At 37.6% G+C, this 26,284-nt stretch overlaps 2 protein-coding genes and 1 long non-coding RNA gene across 3 annotated transcripts; all 3 read left to right on the top strand.

The window, feature by feature from the left end:
* The first annotated feature begins 3,162 nt into the window (after nt 1-3,162).
* On the top strand, nt 3,163-8,187 carry LOC107748406 (collagen alpha-1(VII) chain-like). The gene is made up of 11 exons (XM_016563189.1): nt 3,163-3,236; nt 3,708-3,743; nt 4,622-4,666; nt 4,771-4,806; nt 4,913-4,954; nt 5,041-5,121; nt 5,199-5,234; nt 5,710-5,745; nt 7,777-7,857; nt 7,945-7,980; nt 8,104-8,187. Exons 1-11 carry the CDS (start codon nt 3,216-3,218, stop codon nt 8,185-8,187), a joined length of 534 nt encoding a protein of 177 aa, XP_016418675.1. The 5' UTR covers nt 3,163-3,215.
* Nucleotides 8,188-8,273: 86 nt separating this feature from the next.
* LOC107748421 (uncharacterized) lies at nt 8,274-10,309 on the top strand. The gene is made up of 5 exons (XR_001640928.1): nt 8,274-8,318; nt 9,141-9,176; nt 9,272-9,307; nt 10,021-10,125; nt 10,261-10,309. It is a non-coding gene; the product is annotated as an uncharacterized LOC107748421 (long non-coding RNA).
* A 2,400-nt stretch (nt 10,310-12,709) lies between these two features.
* LOC107748405 (collagen alpha-1(VII) chain-like) lies at nt 12,710-26,023 on the top strand. Its single transcript, XM_016563188.1, has 31 exons — nt 12,710-12,722; nt 12,864-13,045; nt 13,180-13,215; nt 13,495-13,539; nt 13,655-13,768; nt 13,870-13,941; nt 14,035-14,079; nt 16,080-16,115; nt 16,188-16,232; nt 16,409-16,441; nt 16,575-16,637; nt 16,985-17,020; nt 18,580-18,648; nt 18,774-18,809; nt 19,924-19,983; nt 20,256-20,300; nt 20,389-20,424; nt 20,534-20,629; nt 21,189-21,305; nt 21,471-21,542; nt 21,679-21,714; nt 22,756-22,815; nt 22,899-22,943; nt 23,320-23,355; nt 23,479-23,506; nt 23,907-23,963; nt 24,234-24,286; nt 24,930-24,988; nt 25,139-25,174; nt 25,288-25,368; nt 25,970-26,023. Exons 1-30 carry the CDS (start codon nt 12,710-12,712, stop codon nt 25,319-25,321), a joined length of 1,695 nt encoding a protein of 564 aa, XP_016418674.1. The 3' UTR covers nt 25,322-25,368; nt 25,970-26,023.
* The last annotated feature ends 261 nt before the right edge of the window (nt 26,024-26,284 follow it).

Here is a 26,284-nt window from a genome sequence, read left to right as displayed (position 1 = left end):
GTTTTATGATTAATAAATACTGTAACAAATGTGTTGCTCATTGTTAGTTAATGCAAGTTAAAGCTAATGTAAAGTGTTACAGATCATTTTATTAGACTGGCTTTGTCATGTTTTTAGACCTGTTTTACAATTCTTTGATGTTTTGTGTATCAGATTTAAATTTCCGTTACAAGAACAGCATTAGACTTGACAAGTAATTTACGTAAAACAATTCAATTTATATATATATATATATATATATATATATATATATCTTTATTTATGTATCTCTGTTTGCTTTAAGGGTGCCGAGGGTGAAAAAGGGGAACCAGGAAGCTGTGTAAGATCAGAATTTTCATGTTTTCAAATTCATATGAACATTTCATTCATTTGTAATGGTACTCCTGACATTGCTCACTGTGGCTTTTTTAGGACTGTCCAGGTTCATTTGGGAAGAAAGGAGAGCGGGTATGACTTTTGAGAACAATGCAGAGACTATGTCAGATAACAGTATTTCTGTTTTATTCTTATGTTAAGTCCATTTTTATATTGACATTCAAATGGTACAGACCCACTCAAATCTGTTTTATTTTTCTGCTGAAGTTCCATTCAAAACTATTTTAACTCTTCTTTTTCTTCCTTTAGGGTGAAAGGGGCCTCCCAGGTCCTGATGGTGCTAAAGGTGATGCAGGACAAAAAGGGGAAAGGGTGAGTTTTGTGAATGAATGAAGGTGTCCATCTAGGAAATGTTTGCTCGGATGAGATAGTGAGGATATTTTAAAAAGGAAATTACACTTATTTGAGTTTACTTACGGTGATCACACATACTTGTGAAATAAAAGTTTTTATTATTATTATTATTAATAATTAATTTCAAGGTACATCTGAAATTGTGAAACTGTATGATTGGACCTTTCTAATCTATCCCACAGGGTGCCCCTGGAGCAGGAGAGCCTGGCCAACCCGGACCTAAAGGGGACCAGGGTGATCGGGTAAGTTTGTCTTCATGATAAACTAGATTTGCATTTCCATATGGAAATGCCAGAGTTTCTAAGGCAGTAGAAGTATTAAGGTAAAGCCTCAGTTTTAGGCTTTGGTTCTGCATAACTGAAATACAGAATCACCTGCTGTTGTAGTAGTCATAATCAGTGGCGGACTGGCCATCTGGAGCACCGGTAGTTTTCCCGGTGGGCGCTGTACAATGCGGGCCGGCCCATTGTGTAAATATATATAAAGAATGAATTATATTATGTGTACGTAGCCTATATCCGTCCATCGGCCCAGACGAATGTCCCACCCGTCCCACTTGACTCAAAAATTCTAATTAATTTAGCGTGTTCTGGTTCAGTGCAGCGGCTCAAAAGCACTCGTCAATGTCAAAATGTTTGAAATAGCCAATCAAATCGAAGAAGGCGGGATTTACTGTTCACAGAAGCTGAGCTGCTTGAATGCGAGCTGAGGTAAGATAAGCAGCTAAACATGACGAGACAATTCAGCAATATTTGCCAACTGTTTACGATAAAAAAAATATTAAATGACGACAGACATTAATTTTCAGGGATGCAAACTACTACTGGCTTTTTCGAATTACTCTGATTTCAATGCCATTTGCTTTATTCGTCACATGTAGCCTACATAGAAACATAACGTAGCAGTTTTCAGCAGACATGAGATAAGAGTGAATGTTTATCTATCCAGGCTTTCTTCCGTAATTTCACATGTCTAAGAAAATGTTTCAGAAAACTCTAAAATATTATTCTCAAACTTATACAAGAACATTGTAAATCTGAAGATTTTCGTTTTCAATTGCCGTGATTAGGATATACAGTCTATTATAATAAAAATATGACTTGATTATTAGTTCACATGCATTATTTTATATACACACTTGCGGTCGAAAGTTTGAAGTAATTAAGACTTTATTTATTTTTTGAAAGAAGGCTGAATTTATCTGATCAAAAATACAGTAAAAACACTATTATGAAATATTACATTTAAAAGTGTTTTTTTATTTAAGCTATTTTAAAATGTAATTTATTGCTGTGATCAAAGCTGAATTTTCAGTATACTCCAGTCTTCAATGTCACATGAATCATGATCCTTCAGAAATCATTCTAATATGCTGATTTGCTGCTTAATTATTATCAGTTATTATTTGTGCTCAATTATTAATAATGGTTCTTATTATTATCAGTGCTAAACTTTTTCTTTTTTGGAAACTGTGATACTTTAACATTTTCAGGATTATTTGATGAATACAAAGTTAAAGAACAGCATTTATTTGAAATATAAATAATTTGTAATAAGTATAAATCTCTTACCGTCACTTAGAGCAATTTAATGCAACCTTGTTGAATAAAAGTATTAATTTATATATTTTTAATCTTACCCCAGACTGATTGGAAATGTATCACATTTTCCACAAAAATATTGGGCAACACAATTGTTTTCAACATTGATAATAATCAGAAATGTACATTTTAACATGTATTCACATAGAAAAGAGCTATTTTAAACTGTAGCATTATATATTTCACAATATTACTGTATTTTTCATCATCGTAAGAATTTTTATACTCTTTTCCACAATTGGAGCTCTATTCAATAAAATGACAGGAGATGTCAAGCTCCTGCAAAAGGACAAATATAAGACGAATAGAAAGGCACCATAAAAACAATCCACATTCAACACTACATTCCAAGTCTTTCAGACCAAAGTAGAACATTGGTATATGGACTAGTAAAGTAGTATGCCAGTCATTCATTAATGTCAATGATACGCATTTCAATAAAATAAATAAATAAAAACAATTATATTTCTGTATTATGTTATATTTTTATGTTAGTTAGTGGTGTTAAAATTGCTCTGTGCATAATGAGCTGGTGGTGGGTTTATGGTGTTGCGGACCGGGTGTGGTGGGCCGCTCTGTGTCAGAAAGTCCAGGGCCACTTTTTAGCCCCAGTCCACCCCTGGTCATAATATTTAACATACTGCTTATTTATTTAAACAGGGTCTCACTGGATTGTCTGGAAAACCTGGTGCGAAGGTAAAGTAAACCCTGAAACAGTCTCTCTCGCTCCAGTGACTCCAGAGCATATGTTCATGGAAATGACTCAGCATTGGCCTGATGAAGTTGTCATACATTGCACTCTCTCTTTTCTCTATGCGACCCTAGGGCAGTCACGGTGACTCGGGAGAGAGAGGGGAGGCAGGCAGTACTGGTCCACAGGGGCCCATGGGCCCCAGAGGGAAAGATGTGAGAGTCTGCACCCATTTATACATGAACACAGGCCTCTACTAAAAGCTGCTTCTAACAACTTCATCTGCAACTAATGCTCATCATCTAACATTTTAAGTGTGTCTATGATACATCACCCTTAACATATCAGGTGTTTTGAAAGTTACTGCTCTTTATACTTTAGCCTTATAAATAATCTGCTTTGGTAATGAGATTTATTCAATGCTTTTTTAACATTGAACTCTTTCTTGTTTTTCTTCTAACATATTTCTTTCTCACCGAAGTAACAAGTAGTCAAGGTAATGGGTATTTTTCTTCCTTGTCTTTAGATTCTGCTCCACACTTCCTTAAAGCTACTGTATTTGCTTTGGTGGCTTCTGAAATATGGAATTGTATTGTCATTCTTGACACTAATTTTTTTGTGTGAATAATTAACAGAAATAAGATAGCTAATGTCAGGAAGTCCGATGTGTTATTTTGTTTCTTTAGGGACTAAAAGGAGACAAAGGAGAGGATGGCACTCCAGTGAGTTTTTTTTCATCATTCCTGTATTTGTGAGTATGTTTGTGTTTTGTATGTAATGTTTGTCTGTTTCTCTTGTCTCTCAGGGTGAATCAGGGTTGCCGGGTAAATCAGGGGAAAGAGGTTTAAGAGTGAGTTCACAGATTTGTTATCTGATGCTGCGAATCGTTGTAGTTTGTATTCCCGCTACATCCTAACAGTGGTCTTTTAATATTTCAGGGACTGCCAGGTCAACCAGGTCAACCTGGGCCAAAAGGAGACACAGGTGATCCGGGGGAAGATGGAGGAAATGTAAGACATATGACTGCCTAAATGTATTTCAGCAAAATTAAGGCATGGTCATGCCTAACTAAATATTTTTAAAAAATTCTTTTTTAAGCCGGAATTATTTATACAGAATAATTATTTATACTGAATTTTGTTATTCTTTAAAAACAAAACTGAATGAAAGAAATTTATGATGGAATAAACAAAAATTATTTTAATACAAAGTACAGTACACCATTAAAGCACAAGGAATAGGAATATTAATAGAATAGATATTAGATTAATAGTGAAAAAGGAATTTTAATAGATTCCCATTTTGTCAGCAAATATAATTTCTTTTTACATCCTTTATTTGTAGTCACTATGACTTTATATCAAATAGTTCCTTATATATAACGACCAGTAATTCTAAGAGCTCATCGTATTGAAATCCAGGCCCATGACCCCAAAACTAATATTTTATTGGATAATGAATTTTATTGGATAAACAACCATACAATTAAAAACATCAACCTTGCCTTTGAATAAAACAACACTGAATCATCGCTGCACGGTATTTAGGACTATTGGGTTATTTTTGTCTAGACATGTGATCAGTGCTTTGTTCTGCGCAGGGTACCTCAGGTCCCATCGGACCAAGAGGCCCAAAGGGAGAGCAGGTGAAATATCAGAAGCTTCTCACTCAACACAAATTCACACATGTTTGGACCTCTACACAAACATTGAAAGTGCCATCTAACATCTTTATTATGGGTAATTATAGGGAATACAAGGTCCCCCTGGGCCACCTGGAGATGTGGTATGTTTTAAAATCATTATCGTCTCACTGTACTTTTTTCTACACCCCCTGTTTATTTAAATAACCTGCTGTTTTTGAAATCTTTTGAATTTGTTCTTTCTGTTAGACAACTGGAGAGAAACAGCTGAAAGGTGACAGAGGAGAAAAGGTACAGTAAAATGTTCATAGTCTTTAAATTCTGTCTATCATGCGTATTCTGGTTTTGTCGTTGTGATACTCTTGTTCTAACACCAGGGAGAGGCAGGTGACCCAGGGGAGCACGGGGCTAAAGGTCAAAAGGGTGAACCAGGAGCTTCAGGCTCGCCAGGACCAAGCGTAAGTCAGTATGGTGATCAGACAGTATGTGTAATTGAGAGTAATGTGATTTGTATCTTAACCTATTTGTTGTTTAGGGTCCTGAGGGGCCGCGTGGGCTACCAGGAGCCAGAGTAAGAACCTCCTACTGCTTTTGAGCCTTTTATCTGTTTAGACATTTCTTTTGTTTGTTTTTGACCGCATACACACTGACTCTAAATGTGATGATACATGGGGCAACTTTTTGAGCAATGCTGCTGAGCAATGTTGCCGTCAACGGGCAACCAGGTGAGACACAGGGCCTACGACCGATCTAAAGTATCCAGATAGAAATTTGTTGCCCATTTTCAATGGGAAAGTACACAAGCAACATTATTTGCCCGGCAACATTGCACCATGTATCATCACCTTAAATATGATGATATACAGTACGTAATCCCATTCAAACACAAAGTTATTTAGGACAGTGGGAACCATATTATGCAACTGAATTCATTCTAAACATTCAGATAACTGATTTTTCATTAAATCTCCACTGTAGTACCACACCAGGAGTCATTACTTTTAATAGCAGATTGTACAACTCATTCAGCTTTCTGTTTCTTCTAGGGTGACCCAGGCGATAGGGGCAGTCCAGGAGACAAGGTAAAAGAGCCAGTTTTCTTGGTTTACTGTGGGACGTTGCTTTTACTTCTTTAAGTACCATGTCTAGGCTGTAGATTTTTTAGACGGGTGAATTGTTTGACCTTCATGTTCCATAACAGCAAACAAGACCATTTTTGAGACCATTAACATGACCACAAGACATGAAATACAAAACATATTTAGCATACACATTTTAAAGTTGTTAGAAATCAACTTTCTTTAAATGACAGGAATTCTGACAGGAAGTAGTATTAGCTTAAAGGTTAAGTATCTGCACTGCTTAATGCAAAGGCCGCAGGTTCAGTTTTATATATGGGTGGTATTCTTTAGGCACCTTACGATTTGATTACATTTTGATTCAGGAAATCTGAAATCATGATGCGATTACTAAACAATATTCAGTGCTTAAATTTTTCAACAGTGCCTTTCAGCCGCAAATCTTTGTAAATAAATCATGCATTTAGACCTAGAGTCTTTCCGACATATGTCGAAGCTTTGGATTGCTTAAGGGTTTTCTGTTAGAATTGACAGACGTGAACAGGCCGTTGTTCCTCCAGCTCCAGAGGAACAACACTTGTTGTTATTTTCTCAAAATACTGGAAAAACAGTAATATTTTGAAGTATTTTTACAATTTAAAATAACAGTTTTCTGTTTTATTATATTTTAAAATGTAATTTGTTCTTGTGATGACAAAGCAAAATTTTCAGGAGCCATTACTCCAGTCTTCCATGTCACATCAACTATCAGAAATCATGAAATCACATGCTGATTTGGTGCTCAAAAATAATTTTTTATTACTATCAATGTTGGAATCAATTGTGCTGTTTCATATTTTTGTCGAAACTGTAATAGCATAGAAGCATATCAGCATAGAAAAGAAAGTTCAGAAAAACAGCATTTATTTGAAACATTTTTTTTGTAACAGTGTCAGTATTTACTGTAACTTTTGATAAATTTAATGCATCCTTGCTAAATAAAAGTATTAATTTCTTTAAAAAATATCTTACTGACCCCAACCATTTGAACGGATGTGTATATTGTATTTTTTAATGTAAAGCAAATGCCAAGTAGACGTAACCTGCAATGAATTTTATAGAAAGAGGATTGTGATGTCTGAACAAGGAATTGAACACCTTGCTTCAGCCGTACAATTTTTACCATCAATTACTGTTTGAATGAGGCATCTATAAAGTAAGCAGCTTCCTTAAATATCTCTTCAAAAGCAGGTGTAAGCACCCCTGCAAAAATCATTCTATTTTAGAGTGCAGCAATGAGAATATTTTGAAAAGTGAGTGTCATACAGTGGTAGACAGCTGAAAAATGGCTGAAGTGGTAAAACTGGCTGCAGTAATCAGTGTAAAGTATAAATATAACTGCTTAGTCATGGATCTCTCTATACTGCAGAAGCTGTGACACACTTCATTATGTCAGGTTTTACCTTGTGGGGTTTTAAATAGCAGGTCTCACTAGCGCTGCAATTATTTGGTATTGGCTGTCTGCGAGACTGTTTAATCTTTGTCTAACATTTGTGCTACAGAACTGAAACAAGGTTTTGTTTCATAGTGGGAGGAAATGAGAAAACAAGATCTCACTGATGTCTCGAGGAATATTGTAAACCATGTTGTGGCTTTCTACAACAGACGTATAGCCAATTAATTTGTGTCTGACCCTTGTGACATATACTTGTACCAGTCCTCATCTAATTTATCTTTTTGATCTCTGTTCCTTTCATAATCATTGTGTAGGTTTTTAGACTGGCTTCATTGATTTTATTACATTAATTAAGCTGATGACTGCTGCTTTTGGCATGCATATGTGTGATGCTTTCAGAAAGGTGTTATTAGTGACAAAGATTGGATCTGTCAGTCAACCCATTCGAATTATTATTCATTTAAGTTGGTGACGACTCAATGCTGAGAAAATTGAAATTGATTTTGAGTTATGTTGATTGTTTTGTGTATTTACAGTGTGTGTGTGCCACAGACTAGTTAATGTGGATTGTTTCTGTATATGTGTGCATGCGTGTGCAGGGAGAAAGAGGAGCGGCTGGATTGGATGGACGACCCGGTCAGGATGGGAAACCTGGGCCGCCTGGAGCTCCTGGATTACGGGTCAGATAATAACTTAAATCCTTGCATCAGCTTCATATTCAAAGGATCTTCTATCAATCTGAATCCTTGATGTTTTTGGTTTTGTAGGGTGACCCAGGAAAACAAGGGGATCCTGGAAAAGATGTGAGTACTCCTGTCCCTCCGTATGTCAAATCATCTGTTTGTTGCATCATGATGTTGCCACTGTTTGCTGCAACAAATCAATCCAGTTTTTAATCTGTTTAACATTTAATTGTTGTTTCCTAGGGCTTGGCGGGACTAAGAGGGCCTCAGGGGCCTCCAGGACCACCAGGAGCTAATGGCACACCTGTGAGTAATATCACAGCTTAATCTGTGAAAATCATTTATCCATGCAAATTCCCATACTGGAGCATAAGCACGTTATCACATCAAAATAATGTTATGCTTTATTTCAGGGCAAAGCATGGGAGGATGGGAAACCAGGACTGCCTGGAAAACCTGTAAGTAATGCTGTAATCCTAATGAAAACCCAACATCCTTTCAGAAACATTTGAATATACTGTAAATGCAACATATTTTTGTAAAATATTCTCACATATTGATATATTCAACAACCTAATTGTAATATCAGTAGCATGTGTTAATTTCCAAGCCAGCACTTGGTACTTTAAATCCTGAGGCTTTTTAAAAATTTTTTTATCAAGGCACAATCTAGAATGCAGCATGCAAACTCTCGTTCCAGTTTAGTAACCACACCACAGTCCTTGACCTCCATAAATGAGACGATTAAATCCTGCTGATAATAAATCACCCTCTTAGTAGCCTAATGGGCTTTCAGTGGGAGGTAACTCTGACTAATAAATGCTTTATAGTTAAAATATGTGAGGAGTTTCAGTCAGCCGTGTACTAAAGTTTGGTTAACCTGACTCAAATAGATTACTCCACTGGAGCTGAGCTTACGCAAAACCCGCTCGTCCTGCAGTTTCTTCTGATTTACTGATCACAGCCCTGAACCAGCTGTGGTAACAAAATAAAAGACATGGAAAACATGAACATGAAACAAAACACCACATTACAGGTAATTGCAGGAGCTATATTGGGCTGGATGGCACCCGTCATATATCTGTAATACGAGGCTGCGTGTTGCACGAAGCTTTTAGAAGAGAAATTACTGCTAGAATGAGTCGCACAAAATTACAAGAGTTCTCATACCAAAACAGGAAGAGCTGATTACAGGAAGACTTGATTACAGAAATTATGAAAATGTGCCTCGCTCTCATCCAGATGTCTGTGTTTAATGCCTCGTGCCTCATCTTTTTCAGGGCGAGGATGGCGTGCCAGGAGAGGATGGTCGAAAGGTAATAAAACACCTATTGGTGAAAACTTGTGTATGATTACATTGTAATTTTTGATAATTAGCCTCTGATCGAATCTGGTTATGCCTTCTTTGCAGGGAGATAAAGGAGAGCCTGGGCCCACTGGAAGAGATGTGTGTCATTTTGTCTTTATCTTCCTGATCATCCTGTTCTCACTCTCTTCCTGCCTTTCACAACACAAGACAAGTCCATCACAGCTTATCATACTCCGCACTACATAACACTTTCAAAATGTACATTTTAAGGCTTCTCTGACAGCTATGTTACGGAAAATGTTATTTTTTACCATTTTGTGAATTTCATTCACTACATGGCATCAAAGGTAAGCATGTAACTTATAAAGGCTTGTAAAGGCTGTTCTTGTTTGTAAGTGTCGGCTGTTTCATTTTGTACTCCTTGTCTGTACCTGCTGTTTTCTTCTCTGCGATTTGTGGCCACATTTGACTCAGTGTACTCAGATGTTGTTGTTTTCTGTGATTCAGTCCATGTCATTATATCTCTTTGCCCTTTTTACTCGCTTTTTAGTCTTGCACAGCTAATTTTCCCATCAGCACAAATCAGATTTGTTGTTAAATGGATGTTTTCAATCATAGAAACACACTCGCAAACATACACACACACACACTCACCCACATTTTAAATGCATGGATGCTCTTCTTCCTGTGCTTGATGCTGAGTGCAGTCAGTAATTATGAGTCAGCAGCCTTATAGGAGAAACTCTTCATTGATGAGTTTATTTGATGTGCAAATTTATGCCCATTAATTAAGAAATTAATTTGTATCATGGTTATTTCTCTCATCTCCCTCTCTCTCTGTTTATCCTCAGGGTCGAGATGGGTTGAAAGGTGATCAGGGCATTGCAGGACTTATTGGCCCTCAAGGTCCCATTGGACCCCCTGGAGTTCCTGGAAATGTCGGACCACCAGGACCTGTGTGTTTGTGTTTGTGCATATGTTTGATTTTAAATAGACTACTCTGCTACTCTATTAATCGCATGAGAATTCTGGAGGATGCTTAATTTATGCAAAGAGCTGTATATCTCAATCTTTCTGTTTTTTTTTTTCAGGTGGTGTATGTTAAAGGGGAGCCAGCAACACCTATTCCAGGCCCCCAGGAGCCCCTGTAAGTAACATATCCCACTACTGGCTCTACAGCACCACTTACATTTTCTTCTGAAATTGGGAAAATCTTGTTTAGTTATATAATAAAGCCTAAATACATATATTTAATCACTGTTTGAATGAAATACAGACAAAATGAGAGCAGCTATGTATTGTATCTTTCATATGCAGTGTTGGGCAAGTTACTTCCAAAATTTAATACATTATACATTACTAGTTACTGTCTTTTGAAATTAATTAGTTACATTACAATATTACTGTCTCTGAATTGTAATGTGTTACACTACTTTTGAGTTACTTTCACCAAAATATCCACATAAGTAAGTATTACAAAATGCCAAAATGTAGTTTATTGAACTCCAGTAAATAAAGCGAAATGTTATAATGTACAAACAATTAACACAATACCTAGCCTATATGCTATTTTGAACGGTTTCAGAAGAAAACCAGAATGAAAAATATAAGTTGCTAAACAAGCCAAAACGATGAATTAGGCTGGCTAATTCAATGCAAAACTGAAAGCAAATGGCTTTCTCGCGCAGCCTACCTCTCTCATTCGGCATTAATCCAATTAAATGTGTCCATATTTGAGACGTATTTGAATGCAAAACTATTATTTATTATGTAAACCAGGCTTACTTAACCTGCTTTAAAAAACATCCTCGTCACATGAGCAAATGTGTGTTTGGCGCGAGCTCAGGCTGAACGGCACGGATTGTAACTACGCAGTATGCACTATTTAAATTAACCAGTTTATCTATATGTTTGGTTGACTGTATTTTATTCTGATAATGAACAGGCTGCAACGTTTGCAATGCTGTATGTGTGTGCGTGAGGCGTCGGCGCGATCGAACAGCGGAAACAAACAACAAAAAAATACTCTGTTATTTTTGGTCATACAGATCATTTGAAACTGCAGTGTGTTTACTTTATTTCTGTCATCTCGGTTTCCTTTCCGTGGACTTTCGCAGAGCGCCGTGTCACACAAATAGAACCAAACTCAGCAGCATATCTCTCATTTTCCTTTCGTTTTGTTAATCTGTTAATTAGGCTATTTAAGTCAAATATTTAACATATTCATTCATTTTATATTGATTGATGATTTATTAAATTGATGATTTAATAAAAACAGATTTTGTTAATTTTAGTTAAACTTATTTTTGTTGCTTGTCTACGCTCGTCCACCGCCTTTTTTCTCTTCTCCGACCCCGCAGCTCTCTCCGATAACTCGTGCTATTTCTCCATGTTGAGAGTTTGGTGTCGCACATATTGCACCTGACTATGCGTTCTTATCCTTTTCTCCGACGAACTGAAAATAACATGAGTGTGTCCATCTCACAAATGTAGAATCCGTCTCCGCAGTCATCTCAACCATCTAATTCCAGCAACAGGAAATAGACAAACTATTTTACCCGCGAAAATTTCAGTTTTGCGGTGTTGGTAAATTCACCACTTAATTTTGAGTTAAAATGTTGTTGTAACTTGTTACTGAGATTGTAACGAGTAATAATATTACCCAAATTTTATTAGTAGTGCGTTATATTACTGCGTTACAGCAAAAAGTAATATACTACTGTAATATTATTACTTTTGTAATGCGTTACTCCCAACACTGTTCATATGTATTACTTTTTATCAATCAGGGAGTACCTGGAGTCCCAGGAGCTGCTGGACCAAGAGTAAGTTTGTCTGTGTGTGTGTGTGCAAGTAAATATGTTGTGTTTTTTTAGATATCATGACGCATGTTGTCATAATGTGACCTTTGTAGGGGGAGAGAGATCTGCCAGGCTTGAAAGGAGATGCGGTGAGTGTATTTTTACGAATGTGTCTTTTAGTGGTCACTGCTCTCAGAGCTGACACAAGGCAGTTCTTAGCATACCTGACTGTAATAATTCAACTCTTTTGATTGACAGGGAGATCCAGGAGAGGATGGCAAACCAGGAACTATAGTGGTGAGGAAAACACTCACGCACACAAAGTCACACATGCATGGCTGGCAAGATGATTAATGTTGTTTTCCCCCTGTTTTGTCATAGGATGTGAAGAGAGCTTTGTCAGAATTTGGCATTGAGGTACTGAGAAATTTATCAACAAGATTGACAGAGTTTGTATGTAGATGTACATGTCACCCTCTTTCCTATTCTTTGCAGGTCAGAGAACTGAAACAATTTGTTGATGACAGAAGCAATCTGGTATCAAAGTTGAGTGAATTGACAGAAGGAAAGAGGGGTGAAAAAGGAGATGTCGGACCTAGAGGCCCTCCAGGAGCAGATGTGAGTTAAAATCGTGCATATGTGAGACAGAGTGGTGTCTGGTAGTTGAATAGTTGGATGAGTAGTGTGTCACGATACCTTTTGCAATGAAGATCATGCAAAAACTCATTGGGCGCTGACCATGGTGCTGAAACGTATTTCTGATTAGAAAACATCCAGCAACTCTCTGTATTTCTTCATGGTCTTATCCTCTCCTCTTCTTCCTTTTTTAAACCTAGTTCTCTCTTCCTTGCATACTGGCTTTCAGGGTGCACGAGGTCTTCCAGGTGAATGAGGTGTGAAAGGAGAGCACGGTGAGAAAGGGCCTCCTGGCCCACAGGGTCCTCCAGGCAGGGCAATTGGAGAAAGAGGCCCAGAAGGTCCACCAGGACAGGCAGGTGAACCTGGAAAGCCAGGAATACCAGGAGTACCAGGACGAGCCGGTGAACTTGGAGAAGCTGGCAGACCTGGGGACAAGGTAAAGAAAAGAAGAGCATTGGTATTTTGTTACTATAGCTGTTTTACATCTTTTATGAGATACAGAGTTGATCAAAGAAAACACTTGAGATAAAGTTATTGTAGAAATGAGATTAAAATTTGTCTTTGTTGCAGGGGGAGAAGGGGCAGAAAGGGGACAGAGGGCCAGCTGTAAGTACCATTACTATAATTCATGCATGTTCACGCAAGGTCTAAAATGAACTTTGCCACACTTGCTAATGGCAGTTGAATTAAAAAAATGCACCAGCAAAAATAAATAATTTAATAAATAAATTATGTATTTATTTGCTGGTGCATTTTCTTTCATAATATATATTTTCCATGTATGAATTGTAATTTCCGAACAGAAAATTTTGCTCGCATTTGGTGCTTGGTGTATGTTCAAACCCTACTTTCTTGTTTTCATATGGAATAAATCTTCTTTTTTAGGGTCCGGCTGGATTGCCTGGCCTAGGGGGACCTCCAGGACCAAAGGTAAAACAAAATGAAGCTCACATTTGTAGTACACAAGTGAATGTTGAGAATTGAATGTTGTCAATTTTGTGTGTACTAACATATTGAGCGTGTGTATGTGTGTTTTTTTTCTAAGGGGGATTCTGTCTCCGCTCAGAGTGGTTTGCCTGGTCCAAGGGGTCTTCCAGGCCCTCAAGGTATCAGAGGAGAGCCTGGTCCAGTAGGACCTCCTGGACCTACAGGAGAGAGGGTGAGGGTGGAGTTTCTGAAAAATGTATGTGTGGCAGCATGCTACTTTATAGGTTTGTGACCTTAGTTGACAATCTGATCTGTGATTTGTCCCTCTCTCAGGGCTACACAGGTCCTCGTGGGGAAAAGGGAGAAAAAGGAGCCAGTGGAGAAAGTGGAAACGATGGCTCACCAGTGAGTATACTCTTTTATTGGCCTTAACTGACAACAGAGCTTAGTCTCTATTCATTTAATTTTTACAATAAAACTATGGTACTTTTATCTTAGGGAAGTCCAGGAGAGCCAGGAAAACCAGGGGCGGATGGGAAGCCGGTGAGAAACAAATTCCAGTGGCTGTGTTGCCAGTTTATTATTCAAATGAATTTTAATTGCTCTATGTCTAATTAATGTTGATGTTTTTGTTTGATGTGCGCTAAAGCAAGCATCTGAGTTAGTTTTGCTCATACTTATTAGACAGATACAGTAAGTATTAAACTTTGGTGTGTAACTTATCCCACACCATTTGTAGATAGTGTGCCTTGTTGTGGAGAATTGTGCTGTTACTTTTTCAAGTGATGTCATTTTTTGTCTGGTGGACGATAAAACAGACAAACACAAACTGAATATGTAACTGATACTGAGGGACCTGAGACTTAACTGTGAACCAGAATATCATAGGGACTTTGAAAACACCCTAACAACCACCCAAGATGCCATACCAACTGCATAGCAATGTCCTTAGCACAGGCAAGCATCACCTTCCGATGATGCCTTATGCATTCCTATTATATAACAGTCATGCACATTGGTCTCCTGTAATTATGACAAACTACGGTAAGATTATCAGAGAACGGGGAGTCCCACAAATCTCTTGCTCTCATTTGAGTCTGCTAATGTTTTGTGAATTCTGCAGAACTTTTAAGACCAGATTAAAGTTTAAGAACAGATTGCTTTTCATCACTTACTGTGATAGATATGTCAATTATATAGTATTTTAGTAGCCATTCAGTATGAAAACATGCTGTCACAAAGAGAGTTTAGCATTAGTGGGGAAGAGGAGAGTTTTGACTCTCACTCACACATTTATTTATTCTCCTCTGGAGCAGGGTTTGAAGGGACCAGCCGGTCCGCCAGGCCTACCTATGAGTAACAGCATTCCAACACAGCAGCCTCTCTTGGACTTGCCAATGTAGGAAAGCCTGGGGATTTGACGCGAGTACTAGGCCTTGCTGTGAGCACTAGCTGACTTCCTTTGCCTGAGGCTCCATAGATAAACATCACAGAAGTAACAAATGCAGCACCGCTTCTATCCGCTAACCACTCTGTCTCCTCTTTTCCTCCTCCACTCCTTTTTGTAATCCCACTCCCTTCAACTTCTAATTCCACTCCACTTGAAATTTGGACCATCACACCTCTCTACACTTCCTGTCCCTCCATCCCTTCCTTCCTCTCTCTAGGGCTTGCCTGGGTTCCCAGGAGTGCTGGGCAGACCGGTAGATTTTCTTTGGCTGAGATTTTAGGCTGCTTTGCTTATATTGGGAAGGGGGCCGTCCTTGTCTCTGTAGTTTGTTTGTGTGTATTTGTGCATTTGTGTATGTCTATTAGATACTTGAGTGTGCTTGGAAGTATATATTATGTTTGATGTCTCTGTGAGCAATGTGAATGTTTAATTTTTATACACTACCATTCAAAAGTTTGGGGTCTGTAGGTTTTTTTTCCTTCTTTATTTTGAAAGAAATAATAATTTTATTTAGCAAGGATAAGTTGTTCAAAAGTGACAATAAATACATTTAATATATTGCAAAATTGTTCTGTTCAAATAAATGCTGTTCTTTTTAACCTTATATTCATCAGAGATTTTTAACGAATATATTAAGCAGCACAACTGTTTTTAACAATGATAATAATAAGAAATGTTTCTTGAGCACCAAATCAGCATATTAGAATGATTTCTGAAGGATCATGTGACACAGAACTGGAAAATTCAGGTTTGCCATCACATGAATAAATTACATTTTCAAATATAGTAAAATAGAAAACTATTTAAAATATTTTAAATTGTAATAATATTCACAATATTACTGTATTTTTTATCAAATAAATGCAGCCTTGGTGAGCATAATAGACTAAAAAATATTTTACAAATCTTACCAACCCCAAACTTTGGAACAGTAGTGTATGTGCCTAATGTTTGTAGTCTTTGTCAAAAGTACAGTATACAGTATGTCTGTCCATTCAGAGCTTGTGTATGCTGTTTATATGCGCATGTGTGTATCTGTGTGCTTTATATTTGTATCAGCCTGCTATTCATATCAAATGTGTATTTTGCACAGGGGAATCCAGGAGAACCAGGAATAAGAGGACCAACTGTACGTATATTCAGTTTAATGTACATACTCAAATTAAATATCTTTTTTCTAACCTTTGGTTTGATATTTCAGGGATCGATGGGTGGAAATGGACCCCCAGGGGCTCCTGGTGTGAAGGTTATTTTATGACATGGACCATATAATTTTATTCGTTTTAAATCTACAATAACAGCATGAACCATGTTAGTTATTTTGTCCCTATTTGTGTCCTGATTTCCTAAGCTTTGGTATTGCAGATACAAATAACATATACAATGTGTGTATATGTACACATGTTTGTGTGTCATGTTTAGGGTGACCAAGGAGAACCAGGCATTGGAGTTCAAGTAAGTTTTCCAGCTGAGTAGCGATGAAAACTTTCCTTCAGGCGATTTGATACACAGCAATGTGTTTTTGGAGTTACATAACTATCCCACCAGAGTTTACTCACTCTTCAATCTTTTCTCTTCATTCTTCAAGGGTCCTCCTGGACCTCAGGGCAACAGAGGGTTACCTGGACCTCTAGGCACTCCAGGAGCAATAGTAAGATAAAAACGCAATATTGGAGTCATTTCAACAGCTCAGAGGAGTTTGAACTCTCCACAGAGGTCATTAGACAATCTCTGCAGCTTCAGCTTAGAGCCTCCTCACATGCTCTGTTTCTCTGTGCCTTATTTATCCTTGACTCTCATAGTCTTCAGTTTGCCCTTGCATTTTAGAAAGCAACATGTTTTTCCTCCTTGCATAGGCCTATTTCAGCACTTAAATATCAGTGTACTGTTCAATTCAATAAATCCTGTGAGTTTTACATATGCATCTTGTTCTTATAGATTAGGGTGATTTATATTTATCTGAATAGGGATGTATGCAGCAGTTTCTAATGTTTGCAGGGACCACAAGGACCTCCAGGGCTTCCAGGACAAGTGGTGAGTAAATAAACATACCAGACCAAAATAAACTATTACAGAGCATTTCAAATTACGAAAAATCCTCTATTACAATTTTCCCTCTTCAACTAATTGGTCAAATGGCGGAGGTGAGGCAATGCATGGTTGAGTGTTCGATCAACAAAAGACAAAAAGTATCAGCTGTGAGAGAGTACTTGGCTTTGGATTTGAAAAGCAATATAGCTGTTTCACAGTGCAGTTAGAACTTTTTCTATGAGGTGCGAAAAAGATTGAAACTCAACCGCAATTCACTTTCTTGGATGGACACACTTGGTCTCGGTTGGGTGTTTGGTGCTGTTTCAGGCACAATCCAATTATGATATTGTGATGCATGTATCGCATGGATGTGTATGCATATTTTGAGATACTTTGCAATAGACCTACTGTAGTTTATATGAAGTAACTGAGAACACTATTCTCCTGTTCTCTTGCTAACATACATATGTTTAATAAGCTATATGAGGGCATTCCATAGACTTCTATTGTTTTATATACAGCTAAGTATAAATACAAAAATCGTAACCCACATTTTCTGCATTTTTAGAATTAAAGAAAATAATATATACATATGTGTGTATGCTGTTTATACATTATACTTTAAAGCATGCATAAGCCTACTTAAGTATATTTTTATTGTAAAATTTCAGTCATTACTTGATTCATTGTCAAAATATTTTTGTATTATTAGCAATCTAGTCAAAAATGACAGCCTAATGAAGATTAGCTTGCAAATATCATTGCCCCACAACAGTCAATATTCTAGTGCCAAAAATAGTATTTTATGTTTATGTGATGTATTCAGTTGCACTTAACTTAAAAACTCTCGACTTTCGAATTCTCTAATTGATTTTTTTCATTATAGAATAAATGTTCACACACTATATCAATAGATTTTATGTTTTTATCAAAATATTGATTTTTTTTTTACTCTGTTTTTGTTAAATATTTTTTATAAACTGAACATAACACTTACATAATGTATAATAAACTAACCCTGACAGCTGTTTCTAGCAACAAATATTAACATTAGTATATGATTCAAACAATAAGGGAAAAAGTATAAGGAAAAAAGTAAGGAATTAGAATACTTAGCTAAGTAAGGAGTAAGTAAGTAAGTATTCTGCTACTTTATCTGCAGGATTCATCTATTACCATACACAGAAATGGATTTTATTTGTTTCTTTAGCATGTTTGTGTTGGTGATAAGTGATAATGAAAACTGTTTGTTCACTCAATGTGACTGTGAGGCCTGGCACTTCTTTGAGTAACAAGGTTATCTTTAACATGATGGCATAAACAGGGAGAAGGGGGCAAGCCTGGGGTCCCAGGGAGAGATGGTGTTCCAGGGAAAGATGGCCTGCCAGGGTTACCTGGGAAGCAGGTGAGTGATCAGATGCCCTTGACATTTATGAAGACATATATGCGTTAATTTCATGATCTTCTGCACCTTTTTTCATGTTCTCTATGCTTCTTTCTTTTCCTCCCCACTTAACCGCTCTCTCTCTGTCTTATTATCTCTCTCTGTCACTTTCTTTGAGGGTATTGCCGGACCCATCGGTCCCCCAGGACTTAAAGGAGAGCAAGGAGACAGCGGTCCACCAGGAAAGGTGCATCCATATGTGCATCTACATGTGTGGATTTGCACGTAATGTGTAGTTTGATTGACACTATGCTTTTAATTCCCAACGTGCTCAATTTATCTCTCTCCTTTTATTTCCACTGTGTTCTGCAGTCTGTCACCGGACCCCCTGGAATGAAGGGTGAGATGGTGAGTTGTTGCCATGGTTACATCATAGCGAACACTGTGTGAAGATCAACGTGTCTCACCTGCATGACAGATAATCTCATTTGAAGCAAAAGTAATGTTAGAGCACCATGTACGTGAGCTCTTCAGTAGATCTTTCAGTGTTGTCATACTCAAATGCCAACTGAGGAGTAGCACAAAGTAGTAAAGTAAAAGACTTTAATCTAATATTTTATGACTGCTATGGATAAAAAGCTTTCTTTGATCCTCAGGTATGTTTTTACATACAAAGTTTAGACATTTTTTGACAGTCTCTATGTACTTTCCATCTAGTTAACTTCTTGGTTATTGTGTTTGCTACCCGAATTGTTTGCCAACACAAGGAGGTTTAATGTGTTTCATAACACAAAACATGTAAATTATGCTCATTTCCACAAGGTACATGCAGTGATACAAGATTTTTTTTTACAAATCCACCTACTGTACAACAGTAGGCCCACCTCAAATACTTTATTTAGACAATATTAAAAATCAAATAACACACATTCGTGTTTAGAATAATTAATAACTCTTTAACAAAAATTCAAGCTGCCTGTTTCTGCTTTTGAATGCCTTGTTTTATAGACTTCTAATTGCATTACTATAAATGTGATTTTTATTTATTGTCTGTGATAATTGACAACATGCCACTAAGCTTTAACAATCATTTAATGTTCCTTTGTGTTTCTGATTAATAGATTTAGCTGTATGTAGCTGTACTTTAAACCTTAAAAAAACTGAAACAGTGAGTAAACATTGTGCAAACTTTATTTTACCTCTTTTTCAGCATTCTGCCAGCTCTCTGACACAAATCCTGTGTAATTGTGCCTGATTGTGTGTGAGTTTATTTAGATATTTTGCACTGATGTGCTCCATATATATATTTACCACATTTATCGACAAACTTATGACAGGACAGAGACAGGGAAGTAAACTATTGTGGCCCATTGCACATTAAATGCCACAGGCAAATCCATCACCTGCTTTCACTGTACAGCTGAATACTTCCAGGAGTAACTAATCTGTCAAGAGATGCCATTCACAGTTTCACCTATGATGGAAACTTTATAATATCTGAAAAAAGGGTAAAAAAAAAAAGGGTCCTCCTGGTCTGACATTGCCAGGTACAGTTGGAGAAAGAGGCCTTCCTGGATTACCGGTGAGTTTCACTCATTTTGGTTACTTATTGGAGCTTCTGTCTAATACATTCCAATGAATTTATTTTATATGTGTATATAGGTGTATATATGTATTATATAGGTTTATATGTGTTCTGGATATTTATTTATGCCTCATTATTTGTTCCCACAGTTTGCCGTCATATTCTGTCGTCAGCCATCCTTCATCATTAATGTCATTTGTATAAGTAATTCTGAATTCTCATTTCATACTCTGTATTGATTTTGTTTGTGTGCCTGTTTTGTGTTTTAGGGTCCAAAAGGAGACAAAGGGCCAGCAGGGATCAAAGGAGAAAGAGTGAGTAGCATTACTATGAAAAGAGTGTCCACTAACAAGGCAATGTACAATGTGTAGAAATAGAATTTAAAGTGGTATTTACTCACAGGGTGCTGCGGGTGATCCTGGAGATCCTGGTGAGAATGTGAGTACCTGCAGTCACTTCAGAGGCAGAACTGCCAGCAACCATCATCCATTTCATCTCCACTATAATACATGCTTCATTTAAAGACTTTTTCACATTCATTGTTCAGGGAATGAGAGGACCATCTGGGCCCAAAGGAGTCAAAGGAGAGGCAGGTGTGGGAATGCCTGGGCCTCCAGGACAATCTGGACCCATCGGCTTAAAGGTAATTGATTAATTTTATTTTAGAGTTAAAATAAAATTGAACTGTTGCTAACAGACCCATAACCCTAAGTGTAAACTTTGGCACGTAAAGGCCCAGGTATACTTCACTTTCCGCGGTCTGTTCTGTTTCGTGCACAGCCGAGTCCGCACAGCTTTCAAAGTATACTCAACCGCGGATGAACGTGGATGGACAAGCTCGACACATGTGCAGTACCACCTACTTGACTCGTTCTGTCTCAACATTTACCTTGCGCCTGCGCTGTTGTACATGGACCATTCGCATGGTCACAAAAATTGGACTGCACACGGACGGTGTGTGCGGACGTCCGCAGACACTTCTGATGGCAAAAATCGTGTCACAAGGACAGTGCATGGACCGTTGCAGAACGCGGATGGCCGAAGTATACTTTGGGCTTAACTTATCCCACATCGTTTCTGTAAAAAACATGAATGATACCTCAAATAGACCACATAGCAATGCCCTACCAGCCGCATGATCAACGACAGAAAATGTAAAAATCTAGTGTGAATATTAAATAAAAAATTTTAATCTGTTGTAGGGTGACTCTGGCTTACCAGGTCATCCGGGCCCTCATGGACCACGTGGATTGGATGGCACGCCAGGACTGGCAGGGCAGAGAGGTGAAGCAGGTCAGCCAGGACCACCAGAAGAGAGGGTTAGTAGAGTCGCCGCACATACAGAAACAAATGTACACTAAAAACATCACTTATTTAGAATTACTATCATTACATAAAGAAATAGGTTAAATACCATCATAGACAAAAACATTTACTGAATTTGGCTACATCCAATGATCGCAATTCCTCTTGGTGCTTGTAAGGGTCTACAAGGATTTATTGGCAAAGCCGGAAACCCAGGAACACCAGGAGCTGCTGGGCCCCCAGGACCCCCTGTAAGTCACAGACATGTTAAAATCAAATAATTGCGTATAAGCATTTGCATTAAGGTGTTTCTTAGAGCAAGTAAAATTGTGTGTGTGTGTGTATAACCCTCAGTGGTATTCATTGATGTCTTTATCTTCATATTAGGGTACTGCGGGCCTTCCAGGACTTAAGGACGATAAGGTAAGTGATGAGTTGCTTGCAGGGCTTACAATTTTTAGGAGCACTCCTAATTTAAAAAATTTAAGAGCACAGTCAAAAATTTAGGAACAGCTGAAGACGAAGTCATGCGCAAGTAAGCATGAGAGAACGGAGCTTTTATGACAGAAATCAGGAACATTGTGTGAGTCATGACAAAGAAGTTTACCTTTTGATAAACCAAATACAATTGTAAAATATGTAAAATACAGCTGCTAAAAAATAAATAAATAACAGTTTAATTTACAACAATACAATTACAATACTAATATTTATGGCTGTCTTAATTTATTTGCATTCAATCTTTAAAGCATAGCATTTAATTTTTGTGGAAAACCCCACGGAGACCTTAAGCTTTACTCTGAAGCACGCAGCGCGTTAGACTATAAATGTACATAATTCAGTCGTAGTCTTTGCAGTTTTTACTGGCATTTGGCACCTACTGAGTGTTAATTTATTCATGAGCTTCAATCCGCTCAGTTGCACCAGTGCGTCTAATTTTTTTTCACAGACATTTACAGTCGCAAATGTGACTAATGTTCGCACTGTAGAGCCCTGGCTTGTATATTTATAGGGCTGTTCAGTCATGTTTCAGCATATTATATATAGTATATAGTTCAAAAATCAGAAAAAAAATTTTTTTCCCCCATTTAAACCGGAAAACAACTGCATATTGTGCCCAAGTGCATATAAATACAAAGCAAAATACAGAAATAGTAAGACATTTTGAAATTCATGCTGATGAACCTTTTTACTTAAATGTGTTATACTGATTATATAATTTGTAATTAAAAGTAGAAAAATACAGAATAAAAGCATTTTTAAAAGTGGTTTTAGACTTTTAGGACCAATTTATTTGTGTTTATTTTGGAATTAAGGAAGCAGGTCTAAAAAGCTAAAACTTTGATACCAGCTTGTCTCTCTGCAGTTAGAGCCACTTCAGTAAGGTTCTGGACAAAAATGAAGTGAACTGCGTGACACACAGAGTCATTACCCTTTTTCTCTCATTTTTTCCTCCACATTCAGGGTGAAATTGGTGTTGGAGTGCCAGGTTCAAGAGGAGAGCGAGGAGACCCAGGGCCTAGGGTAATGTCCACAATGACTCCATCTCTTGTTCATTTGTTTGTATGTAGATTGTTATAGTGTGTGTATCTGTCTAATTTTTATAGGGAGAAGAAGGTCGGACTGGAACAGATGGAGAGAGAGGCCCTACTGTAAATATACTCCTACTTTCCGTTCACAACATTCAGCATTCACTCATTATTTTTTACCCCACCACATCCTGTTTTTTGCACATATTGATGTCAGTCAGGCAGTAACAGTCAGTCTCTCTTGATGGGTGTCATTGATCTGAGCCCTCGTCTAGATGTGGAAAGGCTGATGCAGGCAGAGAGGTAGCTGTACGAACACACTGTATTCGTCACACTTTATATTCTGGGCTATGATGTGTTTGTCTCCCACTCGCTGCAATTTCAAAACCATTATGAGCCAAGGCCTCTTGCAGTGCTGCACGTCATCTATCTACAAATGCATACAAATGCTCAGGCAAATAAGATTTCTCCTCTACTCATCTGTCTGTCCCACTGATAGGGTCCTCCTGGCAGCAAAGGAAACAGAGGAGATAAGGTGTGTATAACTTTTCATCAACTGCTACAATCTGTCTCAGGCTGTTCTGTTACTTTGCTAAAATACATTCCTTTATATACACGTTTTATAAACTAAACTTTATAAACTACCAATTCTTCACAGGGTGAACAAGGTCCTTCTGGAATCAAAGGTGAAAAGGTCATTTGTTTTTTATAGTTTTTTTGAATATGCTTTTATCATTCTTTATTACACAGCTTCCTGGAATACTTGATTCTGATTGGTCATTCCAATATTTTTCAATGATAGCTGGTGAATTTGACAGATAAACTTGATTCTTCTTAAGTAATAAAATGATTTAAATGCAAATTAATATTTCAAGTGCATTTATTTATTTGTAGACATATAATAAGCAGAATCGTGTACAGAATCATGTATTATCGCAAAATAAACCCCAGTACAGATTATGATGCGAAGTAGCAGGGTTTTGTGTCACCCTAAAAGGAGGTTTATTTTGCATATTAAATATATTACTGTTGTTTCTACATATTTAATGGATTGTATATTGCTGTATTTGATTTTGAATTTTTAAGGGAGATACTCTGCTGGTGGGGGGACCTCCAGGGGAGAAAGGAGTGAAAGGAGAAACCGTGAGTCAAATAGTTTTGATTAAGTTGTGTCAGGTGTTTAATGCTTTTGGGTCACTTTATGAAAGATTAAAGGCCAATAATAAAGGTTGGGTTGCTGAAGGTCTCTTATCTATTGAGAACATGTGCCTATGTGAAATGGTCATAAAGTATTCATGTGTGTCTGCCTCAGGATCTATAGATTGTTAATGAGTCAGTAAGCAACAGGATAAAGGCAGATCTATTGGGTTGATGTAAACTAATCGATTGTATTGATCACTACTCTCCCTAAAGGTGCACAGGGTGAAAAGGGTGCAAAGGGACAGGAAGGACCACCAGGAGAACAGGTAAGAATGTTTTTTCTTGTTTATAATTTTTTAATAATATACAACTACAATAAAATGTTGTGATGCCTAAATCACTTGTGGCATTTAAAACAATTTTAGCTTTTTTTTTTTAATTTAGACAAAATAGTATACAATTTAATGTAGACTATTGATCGGTTATCAGTCTTAACATGAATAAAAATATCATCTTATTGCTATTAGCCACAATTTTAATACTGGTGCATTTCTAAATGAAATGGTTATTTTCTTTTGATTTCTTTTAAAGGTTGCTCTTTCAGAACCCATTTATTTTTATTTATGTCTAAGATGTCTCCTAAAATTCCTCAGGTGAACGAAATATAGACAAAAATAAGAGCATAGAGCTATAAAATTTATGTGGATGGCTTAGCTCAGAAAATTTGGTCTTTAAAGAATCTGATGTGAAATGTTTGAGTATACTGAAATCTCTTTCTTTTGATTACAGACGTTGTTGAGATTTCTTCTTAAACTCTAAGAGAAGTCATGTTGGGGTCTCTTCTTAGCGGAATAAACTGAGAAGCAAGAGACTCAATTTGTTCCCCCTTTAATCTCATTGCTGTTTGAGAGAAATGACAAAGATATTTAAAAAGACATCTCATTTGTGATTTTTCTATCATATTTCCAGGGTCTGAGAGGGGAGGTTCCTCTGGCTTCCAGGGAGCCCGTGGTCCTGGTGGTCAGAAGGTGAAAAATACACTCACTTTCCTCACAAATGAACAAGAATAAACATATGCATATGCCTGAATACATTTGGGAATGTTTGCATATGTATGTGTATATGTTGCAAATGTGTGTGAACGCCATATTGATCAAATATTTGCTTATCATTTGCAGGGAGAAGCAGGGCAGCCAGGTATCTCAGGAGAAGCAGTGCGTATTCTTATTCAGATGCCTATAACATCAGCACATGACTAGCACATATAGTCCCCAGACTCAGCCGTTTCCTCATGACTGCTTTTTTTTTTTTAATCTGTCCTCTACAGGGAACACATGGTAAAGATGGTCTGCCTGGCATGAGAGGAGAGAAGGGAGAGGTTGGGTCCGTAGGTCAGCGAGGCCTCAAGGTGTGTTTATGTGTGTGCGTTTTAATGGTTGTCTCTTTGATTAAAACTCAAGCTGACTATTTTAAGCTTTATCGGTAACCTTGAGTAGCCCTTCAGACCAGATGATCACACTGCTTATAATTCCGCCACAGTCTGGATTCCAGGCCATTGTGTCTGACATTCATCTGCATATGTACCTCAGAGCCATAGTATTAAAGTTTTTGTGTGTGAATGTGTGTGCGCGTGTGTGCATGTGTGGAGAAATTGATTTGTCGAGTGCAGTGTGGCACATGAAAGACTCCTGTGTATGAATCATTCCTCTCAGGGATACATGGGCTGCTGCAGACAGTACTAGCTGCCCTTCAGCCAGCGGCAACATAGACACACACACTCACATTGCAGATAAGAACTTTTATCTGGATTCAGCATCCCAGATAGACCTCTATCTGTTGTCACTAATGAGAAAGACAGTAATTGAAGGGTGTGTGTGAGTTTGTGTGCTTGTGTGTATGACTGAGACATGAATGGTGCTTTATTCTTTCTAAATAGTAATTTCTCCATTGTCATTACTCCCTGTAACATTGAGTGATTGACAGTTTGACTGAGGTTTAATGGCTTACAGGGAGAACGAGGCTCCAAGGGAACATGTGGACCAAGCGGACCAAAGGGAGACAAGGTGAGTAATAAGGAGAGCTCAAGGAAAGTTTTTGTTGTGTCACCATGTTTTGCTGGAAGTGATGAATTGTGTCTGTTCATAGGGGGATGCTGGGATTAATGGCAGACCGGGATTGCCAGGGAGGAAAGGAGAGCAGGTATGTACACATTAATTTATTTATGTGTGAGGCATGTATGCGATTCCTGTCGTTATCTTGCTTTGATGGCAAATTTTATTTCAGGGTGAAGTCGGGTCTCCAGGTCCCACAGGAAGTCCAGGGAA

This window comes from Sinocyclocheilus rhinocerous, unplaced genomic scaffold (assembly GCF_001515625.1).
Source record: "Sinocyclocheilus rhinocerous isolate Xijiao unplaced genomic scaffold, SAMN03320098_v1.1 scaffold890, whole genome shotgun sequence".
Lineage (NCBI taxonomy): Eukaryota > Metazoa > Chordata > Actinopteri > Cypriniformes > Cyprinidae > Sinocyclocheilus > Sinocyclocheilus rhinocerous.
The sequence above is the reverse complement of the archived record's forward strand: the minus strand, read 5'-3'. Positions and strand labels throughout refer to the sequence as shown.